Source organism: Salvia miltiorrhiza, chromosome 7 (genome assembly GCF_028751815.1).
Source record: "Salvia miltiorrhiza cultivar Shanhuang (shh) chromosome 7, IMPLAD_Smil_shh, whole genome shotgun sequence".
Classification (NCBI taxonomy): Eukaryota; Viridiplantae; Streptophyta; class Magnoliopsida; order Lamiales; family Lamiaceae; genus Salvia; species Salvia miltiorrhiza.
The window spans coordinates 45,481,597-45,496,112 of NC_080393.1; the positions used below are offsets into that span (position 1 = coordinate 45,481,597).

At 40.5% G+C, this 14,516-nt stretch overlaps 1 protein-coding gene and 1 long non-coding RNA gene across 2 annotated transcripts; both read right to left on the minus strand.

The window, feature by feature from the left end:
* Nucleotides 1-1,370: 1,370 nt before the first annotated feature.
* On the minus strand, nt 1,371-3,080 carry LOC130994278 (uncharacterized). Its single transcript, XM_057919323.1, has one exon. It carries the CDS (start codon nt 3,078-3,080, stop codon nt 1,371-1,373), a length of 1,710 nt encoding a protein of 569 aa, XP_057775306.1.
* A 9,377-nt stretch (nt 3,081-12,457) lies between these two features.
* LOC130992760 (uncharacterized) lies at nt 12,458-13,653 on the minus strand. The gene is made up of 2 exons (XR_009091387.1): nt 13,581-13,653; nt 12,458-12,960 (listed from the first exon to the last, which is right to left on the minus strand). It is a non-coding gene; the product is annotated as an uncharacterized LOC130992760 (long non-coding RNA).
* Nucleotides 13,654-14,516: the final 863 nt, after the last annotated feature.

Consider the following 14,516-nt stretch of genomic DNA (forward strand, 5'->3'; position numbering starts at 1 on the left):
CTTCATACATTCCCACCAGAAACTTTGCCTCAAATCTTGATACATTTTGGTGCTGCCGGGGTGAGCGGCATATGGTGTGGAGTGCGCTTCTGTGAGGATCTCCTCCTTGAGCATTGGGTTGTCGGGTACGCACAATCTTCCTTTGAAGGTCAGGGCATTGTCCGCTCCTTCCCTGAATTCTCGGGGTCCTCCCATTCTGCTAGCTAAACGTTTCTTTTCTAAGGCCTCACTGTGGCGCTGGGCAGAGATGATTCTTTCCCGAAGGTCTGGTCTCACAAACAAGGCTGCTATGCGTTCTTGGATCGTTTCTGGGGGTACTACTACCTCAAGCCTATGCTTCTCAAATTCTCGAGTCAATTCTGGTTCCTTAGTGAGGGTACTCCTTAGGCTTGCTATTATCTTGCGGCTCAATGCATCAGCTACCACATTTGCCTTCCCTGGGTGATAATTAATGGTACAGTCATAATCTTTTACCAACTCTAACCATCGCCTTTGTCTCATGTTGAGTTCCTATTGCTAAAAAAATACTTCAGACTCTTGTGGTCTGTGAAAATTTCACACTTTGCACCATAAAGATAGTGCCTCCATATCTTTAGCGCGTGTACGACGGCTGCTAACTCTAGATCATGTGTGGGGTAGTTCATTTCGTGTGGCCTTAACTGACGCGAAGCATATGCCACAACCCTTCGGTTTTGCATCAGTACACAACCGAGTCCTAACTTCGAGGCATCGGTATATACTGTATATCCCTCACTTGCTTCAGGTATGATCAATACTGGTGCCGTCGTCAATCGCTTCTTCAGTTCTTGGAAACTAGCTTGGCACTCCAACGTCCACTTGAAAACTACCCCTTTCTTCAGCAGTTGCGTCATTGGTCGCGCTATCTTGGAAAATCCCTCGATGAATTGTCGGTAGTAGCCTGCCATCCCCAAGAAGCTTCTAACTTCAGTAACTGAAGTTGGTACATTCCAGTTGCTTACAGCTTCGACCATCTCAGGGTCCACTTTGATTCCTTCTGCTGTCACAATGTGACCTAGAAACTGCACTTGCCTAAGCCAAAATTCGCATTTACTGAATTTGGCATACAATCGCTCCTTCCTTAGCATTTCTAGTACTATTCTAAGGTGTTGGGCATGATGATCAGAATCCACGGAATAGATTAAGATATCGTCTATGAATACTAGCACGAAACTATCGAGGTACTGGTGAAATATCCTATTCATGAGGTCCGTGAATACTGCGGGTGCATTTGTTAGTCCGAACGGCATTACTGTAAATTCATAGTGGACATATCTTGTTCGGAATGCAGTTTTCGAGATGTCATCCTCACGAATCTTAAGCTGGTGGTAGCCTGATTGTAGATCTATTTTTTAGAACACCGATGCTCCTTTCAGTTGATCGAACAAGTCATCAATCCTAGGTAGAGGGTAGCGATTCTTGGTGGTGAGCTTGTTGAGCTCTCTGTAATCAATGCACATTCTGAGCGATCCATCCTTCTTCTTCACGAACAGAATTGGTGCTCCCCATGGTGATACACTTGGGCGGATAAACCCAAGCTGTAGAAGCTCCCGCAGTTGGATTTTCAGTTCTTGCAGCTCTTTGGGCGCCATACGGTATGGTGCTTTTGAAATAGGTGCGGCGCCGAGTTCTAAGTCTATTGTGAACTCAAGTTGACGAGTTGGTGGTAGACCCAGTAGCTCCTCCGGAAATACATCTGGGTATTCACGTACTATTGGAACGTCTTCCAGGTTTACCCCGTTATTCCCTTTCTTAGTGATGCACACTAGGAAAGCTTGACATTTTCCTTTGTGTAGTAACTTGACGGCTTTCATTGCAGTGATAACCGTTATCTTTTTGCTGGACCCTACCATGGCTCCATGGTAGGTGATCTGCTCTTTTCCTGGTGGTGAGAAGATGACCTCCCTATCTTGACAATTTATCGTTGCCCTGTTGGCTGACAGCCAATCCATTCCCAGGATAAGGTCGAAGTCGATCATAAAGAGTACCTTGGGACTAGCGAGGAACTTATGTCCTTCTAGGTTTAGTTCTAAATCCAAGCAAACTTCCCTTGTTCTCATCGTTTTCCCTGAAGGGGTGAGTACCTCTAGTTCTTTATCTGCCCTAGTAGGCACAATATCTAGTGCATCACACACAACATTGGAAATAAAAGAATGCGAGGCACCAGTATCAAATAATGCCAAAATGCTTTCTCCGGCTATGGTGATCATACCTGCTAAGTTCCCCTGGGTTCCGGCTGCCTCTTGCTGGTCCATAGCGTAGGCCCTTGGTGCTTGCGGTGCCTTTGGGCCCCCGTTGCCCTTTGGGTTCCCTCTAGTGTTTTGGTTGGGTCGTTGTGGACCTCCCTTGTTCTGGTTAGGCTGTTGGGGACCTCTTTGGTTTGGTTGGGCCATTGGAGCTCTGTTGTTCCTTGGACAATATTTCTTGATGTGTCCAATCTCACCACACTCATAACAGCCTGTCATCCCTTGCCTGCATTCCCCAAAGTGTTCTTTCTTGCACTTCGGGCAAGTTGGCCTAGGTACTTGGGGCTTCTGGTAGTTTGGTTGGTTGGATCCAGCCCAAGGTTTCTTTCCCTTCGAATCCTGATTTGAGGACTGGCCCTGAGGCCCTTCCCACTTCCTTTTCTCTTGCCTTCTCTCTTCCTTAGGGAGCTGAGCTTCTGCGTTCAAAGCCTTACTCAAGGCCTGGGCATAAGTGAGCGTATCGTGTGTGGACAGGGGCACACCTATCTCAGGGCGTAACCCTTGTCTAAACCGTTCTGCCCTTTTGGCGTCTGTGTCAACGTGGGCTGGTGCATAACGCGCTAGCTGATTGAATGTACGATCGTATTCCTCAACGGAGCAATTTCCCTGACGCAGTTTCCAAACTTCATTTTCTCTTTTGTGTCGAAAGCTTAGTGTAATGTACCTTGTGAGGTATGCTTCTTTGAACTCATCCCATGTCATGGCCTCAAATGCCTCATTGGTGAGGGTGCGTCGCACGGATTCCCACCATAGATCTGCTTCTCCCTCGAGCTGGTAGGTGGCACAGACCACCTTCTCATGTGTACTGCAGCGCATGCGCCCGAAGACTTTTTCAATCCCGCATATCCATTCTTCAGCATCATCAGGCTTCCCCGTTCCATTGTAAGTTGGGGGCTTCTTTTTCTAGAAACTTTCGATTAAGTTGTCCATCTGTTCGAGCACCTGTTGTTCCAGCTCTTGTTGGTTGTGGTTAGTGTTGAGTTTCTTGCCATTTTGGTAAGATAATAAGAAAGGTTCTTTATCGAGTGCTCATCAAAAGGTTCAACTTGGCTATTCAATGAGCATTCAAATTGATTGGATATGACCCTCAACCTCATAAGTAGTGGGTTGGAACAAATAAATCATGAGGGTGATAGAAAGTTTGCCTACTGAGTGGGGTTCAAAAATAATCCACGAGTTTAACTTCATCAGGATTTTATAATGGAACAATAAGTGTAACCAATAGTTAGCTTCCTGAGAGGACATAGCAAAAGAAAAATACATCAAGCTTCTCTCCACGAAGGCTTCAAACATTGTGGTTATGAATTGACTCAAGGGTCATTGATAAGTAAGGGCTCATGGAGATTCGGTTTTTAATCTCTCTGACTCTTTGCCTCGTTATAAATCTCATGCTCTCTAGCTAGCGGCGAGCATACTCTCTCTATCATAGTGGATGTTCGTCGATCATCTTCCTTGTTTGCCTCGTAGTTTTCCAATAGGCTCCAATTCTCGGGGATATTATTCCATAATGTTATCGCCTCGACGGTGCACTGCCCATGTCATTGATCGTCACCATTCGTTCATGGTTCTGGTATCTCTCTATACGTCTTGCTACGGTATATCTCCTAGCCGTATTTTTCCCTTAGGTCCTATGTTGTTGTGTCATCTACAACATAAGGTTCTAATCTAGAATTGTGGGAGAACAAAAAGTAAAAACTAAATACAATCATAAAGTTCAAACTGGTTCTGAGCTAGGGGACTTATCCTTCTTGATCATGTCCACTATCTTAGTCCGTACGTCTAGAGTTTCTACCCTAAGTTACTCAGGGTCGATTCTCGTAGACCTCAATCAATTCCTAGGGCATACTACCCCTTACTCGTGACTGGTCAAATGTAAATAACTTTGAGGGGTGCTGCCCTCCTTAAAAGCACAACATATAATTCAATTATGAGTTTAAAACATCATCACATTAACACACTTTCATAACTTGTGAGGGGATACTGTCCCTCTTTACGAAAGAATAACTCATTTCTTGCGAGGGGAAACTGTCCCTCCTTGCTCAAGATTAATCATACATGGGCATTAACACTAAACTTTCACCAACAAGTAACTTGAAAACTTGTACATGTTTTTCTCGAGTCGGGGCAGAGGAGTAGGGGTGCGGTCCTGGTGGATTTGTCTTGGAAGAAAAATAACTTGGGCTCTAGGGTATCCTTTGAGCAACCTGGGCTCTGATACCATCCTGTGACGGCCCGACTTATCTAGGGGCAAGCCACGCTGAACTTGGGGTGATTATCAAGGTTATTTAGCGGAAGTAAGTAACTTAACTATTTTGATTGAAAAACTTGGTTAATAAGCGGAATTAATGAACCTATTCTTTAATCGTTCTGCTCAAAGGAACCCGACTTAACACGAAGTATGAGGACTCCGGTCAAGTTTAGAGAGTTCGTTATCACGGTGTCTGAGTGCCCAAGAGCAACTCAATTGTTCAGTTGTTTAGGGAAAGCAGTAAACAAGTTCATAATTGCCACGCAGGGCATAACCAACAAAATGAAATGTTTGGTGATCGAGGTTATGGGAAATAAATATCATTGATAAACCTTGTCGACAGCTTCAGACCACCACCACCACCTAGCCCTCGTTGCGCCCGACTCCATTAACCTGAAATGATTTAAAACTTTGGGCTGAGTACTAATGCACTCAGTGAAGTTAATGCCCCTTTTTCTTTAACCTGAAATGATTTAAGAACTGTGATACTTGGTGAAATGCATGCCTGTAAGAAAATATAGCCATAAAGCTTTTTCAGTTGAGAAAATCAAAGAAAAACTCACCCTCGAAGCACAACCTTCACTCTAACTTTACGCCCTAGTTTTTCCACGCTCTCCCTTGCTTTGATACTTCTCTTGGGGCTTCAAGGGTTTCTATGGAGTGTGATAATGGTGGGAGAAAAGTTGTGAGAGTGGGGGAAGGAAGGAGGGACGAAAATGGAGAGGGGTGGATGTGGAGTGAGGACTTTAGGCTTTGTAGAGAGAGTTAAAGAGTATGGAGGAAGTTGCATCAGCCAACTCTTGGCTTTAGGGAGAGGGGAGCACGAAAATGGGGCCTAGGGGAGGGTAGGGTGGCTGCCACCAATGCATGGGTGCATTGGTTGTGAGACTCTTGCACTTCCCATGCATTTTGGTAGTTCCCCATGCATGTAATGATCACCCTTGTCCCCTTTTGAATTTGAAAGGGTGGCTGATGTGTAAGTGGGCTTTGGGGGCTGAAATGGGCTGCATTTGGGCTCTAAAATAGGGCCTTAAAATCGGCCCAAGGCTCTCTAAGAATCGGCCCACCTTTGGCCCTCTATACGGGCCCGTAATCGTTCAAACCCGAACTAAAACAAACGCGTATTCGAAATAAATATGCACTTTGCTTTTCATACTTTGAAATGAAAATAAATATACATATTTACTGAAATCAACATCACACGGAAAAATAAAATAATCATCTTCTTATTAACCGCCTTTCTTAAGAGAAAACCTAGGCATCAAGACTCATCAAATCATCGCTAGGATAATTATTCTTTTTAACCGGGAATTAGGGATCTTTCATATCCTAGTAATATCAATAGGATGATGTGAAACCTAGGATCGAAAATCCGGGGTATTACACATGGATCGGAGAAGTTAGCCCAATTTTACATCCGTGAGATTGTACGGCTACACGGAATACCAATATCCATTACTTCGGATAGAGATTCAAAATTTACTTCTAGATTTTGGATCAGCTTGCAGAAAGAGTTGGGAACAAGATTAAACTTTAGCACCGCATTCCATCCACAAACTGATGGACAATCGGAAAGGACAATTCAGACCCTTGAAGATATGTTGAGGACAGTGGTGCTAGACCGAGGAGGAAGTTGGGAATCAGTGCTGCCGCTGATCGAATTCGCCTACAACAACAGTTACCAGGCGAACATCGATATGGCACCTTACGAGGCGCTTTATGGAAGGAAGTGTAGATCACCACTTTACTGGGATGAAGTGGGTGAAAGAAAAATCATTGGACCAGATGTAGTAAGCGAGATGATCGAGACCATCCGCCAGATTAGAGCAAGAATTAAATAGGCCCAGGACAGACAGAAGTCTTATGCTGATACCCGACGAACCGAACTACAATTTCAGATTGGAGACAAGGTTTTCCTTAAAGTATCACCCTCGAAAGGGATCGTTAGATTCGGTGTTAAGGGTAAGTTGAGACCCCGTTTTGTAGGACCTTATGAGATCCTCGAAAGGATAGGTCCCGTAGCATATAGGTTAGCGCTGCCACCTAGCTTTGGAAACGTCCACAATGTGTTCCACGTGTCACAGTTGAGACGGTACGTGTTTGACCCCAAACATGTGATCCACCAAGAGGAAATGATTCTTAACCCAGACTTGACGTACGAGGAAAGACCTGAAGCCATTTTGGACCGAAAGGTGCAAGAGTTGAGGAATAAATCGATCACGTCAGTCCAAATATTATGGAGACACCATGGACCTGAAGAAGCGACATGGGAACTTGAGGACCAGATGAAAGAAAAATACCCAGAACTTTTCACATGGGTATGCAAATTTCGGGATGAAATTTTTGTTAAAAGGGGTAGTATGTAACAACCTGCTCTTTTATCAGTATTTAATTCCAGTATTGCGTGTTTATTTATCTATCTGCTAGTAAATGAAGCACCTTATGATTTCAACTATGTTTCCGAATTACGTATTTTGGAGACAGAGTCACTACACTAGCAGTATGCATTTTTATTTATCTTCGCGTGTTTAAGACCGCGACAAGAATCTTTGAGTCGATGAATTATTATTACTCAGTTATAACCAACTTAGCGAAGTTGTGTTATTTATTAATCAAGATGGAGTTTATTTCATGTTGTTACTTAAGTCGTGAATTATTTCCGACTTTGAAGCTAATTAAATCTACGAATTTAATTTAAGTATTAGAATGACAAACGAATTAAATCTACGGATTTAATTTAGCATTTATCGATTTTAGCAAACACGAAACCAGTATTTCTAATACAGAGAAACCAACACTGAAGGGTTTTATTTTAGATCTTTTATTTAGATCACATCACACGCCCACCCTACACCTCTCTACGTCTGCCACATCCAAGATTTAAGGAAAAAGGGTGAGAAAGGTGTGCTGCAGCAGCAGCTCTTCCCCATGCAACAAGCCATGCCCAAGTACACCTAACATGTCAGTTCAGCCACACTACAACCATGCTCCTCCTTTTAGCACTCAAGTGCACATCAACCGAGCTCCAAGTATAAATTCACTCTTCAATCCTTGAGCCACCCCTTTCTCCTTTCAACACTTAGAATTTTCAGCAGCAACAGCAAGAAGTTTCATCTCTCTCGACGCCTTGCACGAAGGGGAGTAAAGCGAGATTCTTGCTGCCGACTTGAACAAGGTAAAAACTCGGCTTATTTTTCCTCCCCTTGCCATGTTTCTTTCCACCTGTTTTTGGCCTAAGAACAGCAGCCATTTCATTTTCAGTTTGCACCTCGACGCTCGAAAAAGCGAGGGAGAAACCATCGTTCTTTACCCGACCAAAGCACGCGATATATCAAGGTAACCTTCAACCTCTGTTGCTACTCCAATCGGCATGAATCACACTCGCAGAAATTATGTTTTATGGGCTGTAAACGAATGAACAAAAAGTATGTTAAGTCACGTTTTTGTGGAACCTACAACTTGAAACCTTGATGAACGACGAGAACTTTAGCTTTAAACGTAGACGAACGTGAATAATCACAGCATGCTCACATAGGTAGAGATTAAGGTCTGTATACGAGTGAAAATCGAGGTGAGATAAGGACGGAGAATTCTAGTTTTGGAAACTGGAGTCCCCGTCGTTCTTCCCAGACCTAGAAATGGCCAGAGCAGAGGAATGGCCAGAGGAATGACCAGAGCAGAGCGGAGAAAATGCCAGACCAGAGGAATCACTTCGCTAGAGAAATCACTTCGCCAGAAGAATCACTTTCACCAGAGGAATCGTTCCTCGCCAGAGGAATCACTTTGCCGGAGGAATCACTTTCACCAAAGGAATCGTTCCTCGCCAGAGGAATCCCTTCGCCACAGAGCTAACTCAGCCAGAGCTGACTTAGAGGCCAGAGCTGACCTCCAGAGCAGAAAGCGAAGAAGCAGAGCAGACCGAGAGAGAGAGAGGAGAGAAGAGAACATAGGGTGTTTAAATCTTTATTATTTTCTTTCCCTTGCTTACACGAAGGGAGATTATTATATTTTTACTGGCAGTTTAGAACACCCTAATGAGAACGAATCAATGTAGTTAATTACTTGACTTCATGGGACGGAACCTAGTTGGGTTAATTGTTTAATAAAAAGAAATATGAGCTATGCATAATTACATTACACATCCTCATTTATTTGAGAATTTCCTCGGACTAAGACCTTACGTTATTCTTTTCCGAATCAAGGTTGAACGCAAGAGTTTAAGGCTTAGTCGTGAGCCTCCACTACCAGGTGGGCTTTCTTACGTATAAACTAAAACCATATAGTACAATTGTTAAGACTTTATGCTTATGAATTTGAATGATGTTGTCAATGCCTAAATGCTTTATGTTTTGTTATTAATTGCCTATCTGATGTTAATCGAATTCAGATTCCGGATGGGACCGCAAATCCCTTCGGAATTAGTGTACACCCTTGTGATCGTGAGTCATCTAGCAGGTTGGCCGATCATAGTGACTGTAGAGGGAGGCCTCCCTCTCGGCACGAGTTACTGATATGGTGATTAATGATATTAAAATGCCTGTGCGGGTTATTGATGAAAGAAATGATGTTATTTTAGGTAAATACGAGTCTTTAAAGGAAAACCCTCGTATCTTACTACTGTTAAGGGCTTGACAATAAAATATTATGCATGTATGTAAATTTCGGCAAATGTCCACTAAGTACTCCCGTACTTAGTCCTGCATGTATTTTTAAATGTGCAGGTTGAGCTGTGATCGGGGATGTAGTGTGCAAGCGGATCTTTTGTCAATCTAGGACGAGAACCTCAGAGTGGAGTATATGTCTTCATACATATACTCAAATTGTTGTTTTTCCGCTGCGAACACTGATTACGAAAAGATATTATATCATTTGTCAAACAATATGTATTATTTAACAATGTACTCGAACTCATTGAGTACCCTTTTTGGATAATATTATGTACGGTCCCCTTGTGGCCTTCGTTAATATCTAGTTTTTTTTTTTAATGTTTCCCTTATACAAAGTCGAGTCATCAAGAAGCTAAGCATGCCCCTTTCTAATCCCGCTCCTAAATCCCCTCCCCTAGTCGCGGTTTCCCCGAATTTGCTATCCTTAGCAAGTGCGGTCGTGACATTTAACTTCCTTAAATAAAAGATTTCATGATAGCATGATTATAGGAAAGTAACGGATTACAAAAATGGAGGAAATACAACAATACCCTTAATGCCATATATATAGGCTCATCATGTAATTATCTCACAGCCGTTAGATTCACAAAATAAATTCATAAAATAAAGGGCTAGGATCAATTCTTAGGTGTCACAAACATATGACATTCTCACATGATCTTCTCCCTATATATATATACTAGAAATTATGCACCGCGTAGGACGCGGTGTTCCTATAATTTCTCCGTGAATTATGGGACCAATAACGGCACTGGTCGAATTATTTTTAAATGTAGACATATTATACTATGACTTGTAGGTCACAATTGTAATACAGTTAGGAGTATTTAATTTGTACAGCTAGGAGCAACAATCTACACGTACAATACAATTTATATAAACTAATTTAAGTATCATTTTAGACATTATGCATCATATATTCATATCGCATTAAACCAAAAACTGCATCGAGTCATATACAATGTACATACAAAAGGTAACATCAAAATGCTAGTAGAATGTCACCGACACGGTGTGATAGAGCCAAAAGTCATCGCTAGAGAATTGTACAAAGTATATACAAAAGTTGCTTGAAAGTCTCATAAAATATTTCACTTCATTAGTCCAATATTCTTCATGCATGAATTCTTTGGATTGAGTTCACCACATGGCCCATGCATCATATGATTAATAACACAAGAATGTAGATGCGGAGTCAGGTCAAGATCTGGAATCTTCGCAAATACAAATCGATCATAGGCCTCGGTTGAAGTTATCTTATATCATGATTGTAATATTATTAAGGCCTCTTTTCTGAAATTTAATCACATAAAAATAACTACTCCAAACAGAGTCTTTTATAGTTCCTTTTTTTAGTTACTCATTTTTTGCCCTAAAAACTCTTGCTACAAATCAGCTATATTATGACTCTTCTCAACAAGTAATAATCCACTTTGAATTTCCACCCACTTTGGATTACAAATCATTATGAGAAAAATATCTTGGTGTCCAAATTTCGCGACAAGTGCCAGTGCATTCATGTAATAACAACGTAGAACATGCTTACCAACAGATTTTGCGCTAATAACACCATTAGATGTTATACTCTCAACTATCCCTTGATACAATTCAGCCCTCATTTCAAACTTTAACTGATTATGGAGAAAAAAATCTAGTCTTTATGTCTCGATCTTAACATAAGTATCAGTATGAAATTACTGAATTACTCAACCAGTTCTAAGGATATTTGTTATGTCGTTGGTGCGCATTTGAAACAGATAGCAATAATATTGAAGGAGTTTTGAAATTCCTCAACAAATCTTTAATGGAGTAATAGATAAGTCCTTATCAAAAGTAGAACAAACAATATAAAACACAAAAATATTAATAAATATTCATATTAATTGATTCATGCACCAACCCTTTTTCATGAACAACAACAAAAATACTATTGTTCTACAAAAAGAAGTCGGCCTAAATAACTCCCATATAAGCAACAAATTTTTCTAGTATATTAATATAAGCATAAAGACATAATACTAAGTTAATAATGAAATCAATGCAACATATAATAGAATGCAAAAAGTAATATGAAAAATATAGTAGTGGAGAAACATAAGCAACATTTCTTAAGACCTAACAAATGAACATATATATCGAAACGATTTAACACGTACAATTTTGTTTGGCAACAAGTAGGGTGTCAGCTTCTTCGTGCATATGCGGATCAACTGTATTATTTTCATGATCTTCAGTATCTTGTTTTGTTGGGTCCAAATTCAAATCAATGTTGTCAATAGTTTTGGGTATTCCAGCATACCAACCTGGCTCGCTATACCGAAAGATTAGATAATACTGGAGTGGATCATAGCATCTATAGTAATAGTGCACATTGCGAACACCACCTGATCTTAGGTTGACCCTAATATCACGAGGTTGTTCCATAGATGTTCCCACACCCTCGTTCCAAACTACTGCAACATGGTCAACTACTGGAAAATTATAAACACATTGGTCAAGTTTAGGATTGGCACGCAACACTATAGCATAACTATCTAGGTTATCCTTGTTTTGCAAATTGGTGAGAAATTACGGTGTGGATTATTCGTCAAAATATGTTCACCAACAATGAAACTACAACAACACGGTCCATTCCCAGATTTAGATACACGATTATCTAACTCTCTCTCAGTGCCACAGAAAAATAACTGCAAATGCCTTGGCACAACATCCTTGTGTGTTAGTTCATGGATATAATTTCGAACAATACCTTGCACTTTGAAGGTGTAAACACCTTTGTTAGCTGTAGTCAAAGCTTCATCATAAGTCATCTTAATAGATGTGAATGCCAAATAATTATTATATGTCCTGCAACGCCGACGGAACTCGACCCCTAAAGTTGTCATATCATTTACATAGAGGTTCCATAACTCATCTAGCATTTTGGGCAACTGTATCTTTATTTTACCTGATGCGCAACCAAAGGCATGAGGTTCATTACCGAATCGAATAGCTTTACAATGCTGACAAGGGTCTTTATGTAGCAGTTCATAAGCCTCATTGGGTATTTCAATTAATCTTCTGAACATCTCAATATCTTTTTGCATAGCCGAGCATGAAGTTGATGTGCGGCTTAATTGTGCAATAAAGAAAAAAAAAATCAAAAGTGAGCAATGTGCATATCAAAATTATAATAAACAAATTAATAAACAACAAGAAACATAAAAAAGAATGAAAGCCTTTTGATTGAGAATATGTTTAGCATTATCCTTTAAAAACTTGACTATTCATATTGAGCAAAAGGCACATTAATTTACAAACAAGCAATATGCCAAAATTTTACATAATCCAATCTACACTAAACCACTAATATTCTTTATATACAAATGTGCAACTGTTAATAATTAAAAGGTAATCAACAAACATAAACACATACCTTTTGAGCGCCACTGCCCACAAGAAGCTTTAGATAAACGTTTAGTTCATGAAACATTAACATTATTAGACAAAGGCAGTTGTGTCACATCGGAACCCAACCGGTGCAAGCAGCATGTGGAACCATCAAAATGCAAGAGCAGTTACAAAGTCAAGATAAGTAAACAAACAATATTAGATACCAACCAAAAGTTAGTAAAGCCGGTATTTAGAGTTATCAACTGTTCCATCTGCTTTCTTTTTGACACGAAACACCCACTTGCATTGTATGATGTTCATGTCTTTGGAGTAGGGAATAAGCTCCCAAGTTGATTTTTCAGCTATGGCATCCATCTCTTTCTCCATAGCCTCCAACCAGCCAGGGTGACTGAGTGCATCAGAAGTAGAAACAGGTATTAAAGCAGTAACATTAGTTTTACCAGTGTCAGTGGTGAAAGCCGTAAATACCTTCGGTTTAGAGATGCCACTTTTAGCCCTTGTTCTCATAGGATGCTGATTTAGAACAGGAGGTGAAGGTGAAGGAGATAGAGTGGGAGAGGAACTTTGAGAAGAATATACTTGTGGAGATGGTGAATGAGGAGAGTGGACTGGAGATGGTGAGTGATGAGGAGAGTGGACTGGAGATGGGAGATGGTGAGTGGGCAGGAGATGTATTTTGATTTTGCTGAGTAGGTGGATCAGTGAGCATATCCTGGGGAATTGATATAGGCATTGTAGTAGAGGGAGCAGTTGGTGAGATGGATGGAGTAGGTGAGAATAGACTAAGGTAGGGAAATTATGTCTCATTAAAGATTACGGTTCTAGCTATGTAAAGTCTACCCGTGGGATGAAGACACTTGTATCCTTTATGGTCTGCACTATACCCAAGAAATAGACATTTCGATGAGCGGAGTTGGAGTTTAGATGTATTGTAGGGCCGAAGGTATGGATAGCAGCTGCACCCGAAGGTTCGACAAACAATAACACTAAAATTAATTATAACAATACCTTTTGACAATATGGAACAAGGGATCGCATTTGTTGGGCGTAGGAAAACTTGACCATTTTTAGAAGAAGATCCTAGCAAATGAAAACAAAACGATTATTAATATAAAAGAAATCAGTTTTTCAAATATATGCTATATTCTTAAAAGCTCTAAAGAAATTTAAAAGAAATACAAGAAAAATCATAAACTGTCAATTGTGAGATTGGAACACTTCCACCAGTGTCAACAACAAGAACATGCCTCTTTCTTTTTTTCGTCTTATGTGAAAATTACAAACCATAGTCAATAAAAAAAAAGTAACAGCAACATCACTGGCTAGCAACATGCATTATATAATAATTAAAATTGGAAATCAACAAAGAATTGGAAAGTAAATAGTTGGTGTGACTACACAGCTAGCAACATGCATTATAAAAATAATTAAAATTCCCATACACCATACTTTAAAACAAAAACACGAAATAAATAAAGGTAAGTGTGCAAGTGATACAAATGAGTTACAAAATAAAATAAAAATAAAATAAAAACACAAAAAACTCAGCAGTAAGTGACCTTTCGTTGAAAACACACATCTTTTTGCCATAATAATATATGTGAAAAATGTGGTCAAAATCCTGACACGTGAGAAGTAAACAATTTGAAAAACTGGTACCCTCCCCCGAATGGCATTCTGCGAGTTGACGTCGATGTGGCCTATCAGAATAATGGTCGTCGTATTGGTGTGGGCTTCCTTATTCGAGATTCTGAGGGTCAGGTGGTGGCGGCTGGGTGCCAAACCATTGGTTATTCTCCTACACTACAAGAATTCAGTTGATAGACAACAAAATATAGACAACATGCTTTAAAAACTGTTGTCTATACGTTCATAGACAACGGTTTATAGTGACGAACTTTAAAATCCATTGTCTATTATGCCTATATACAACGGTTCTGCGAA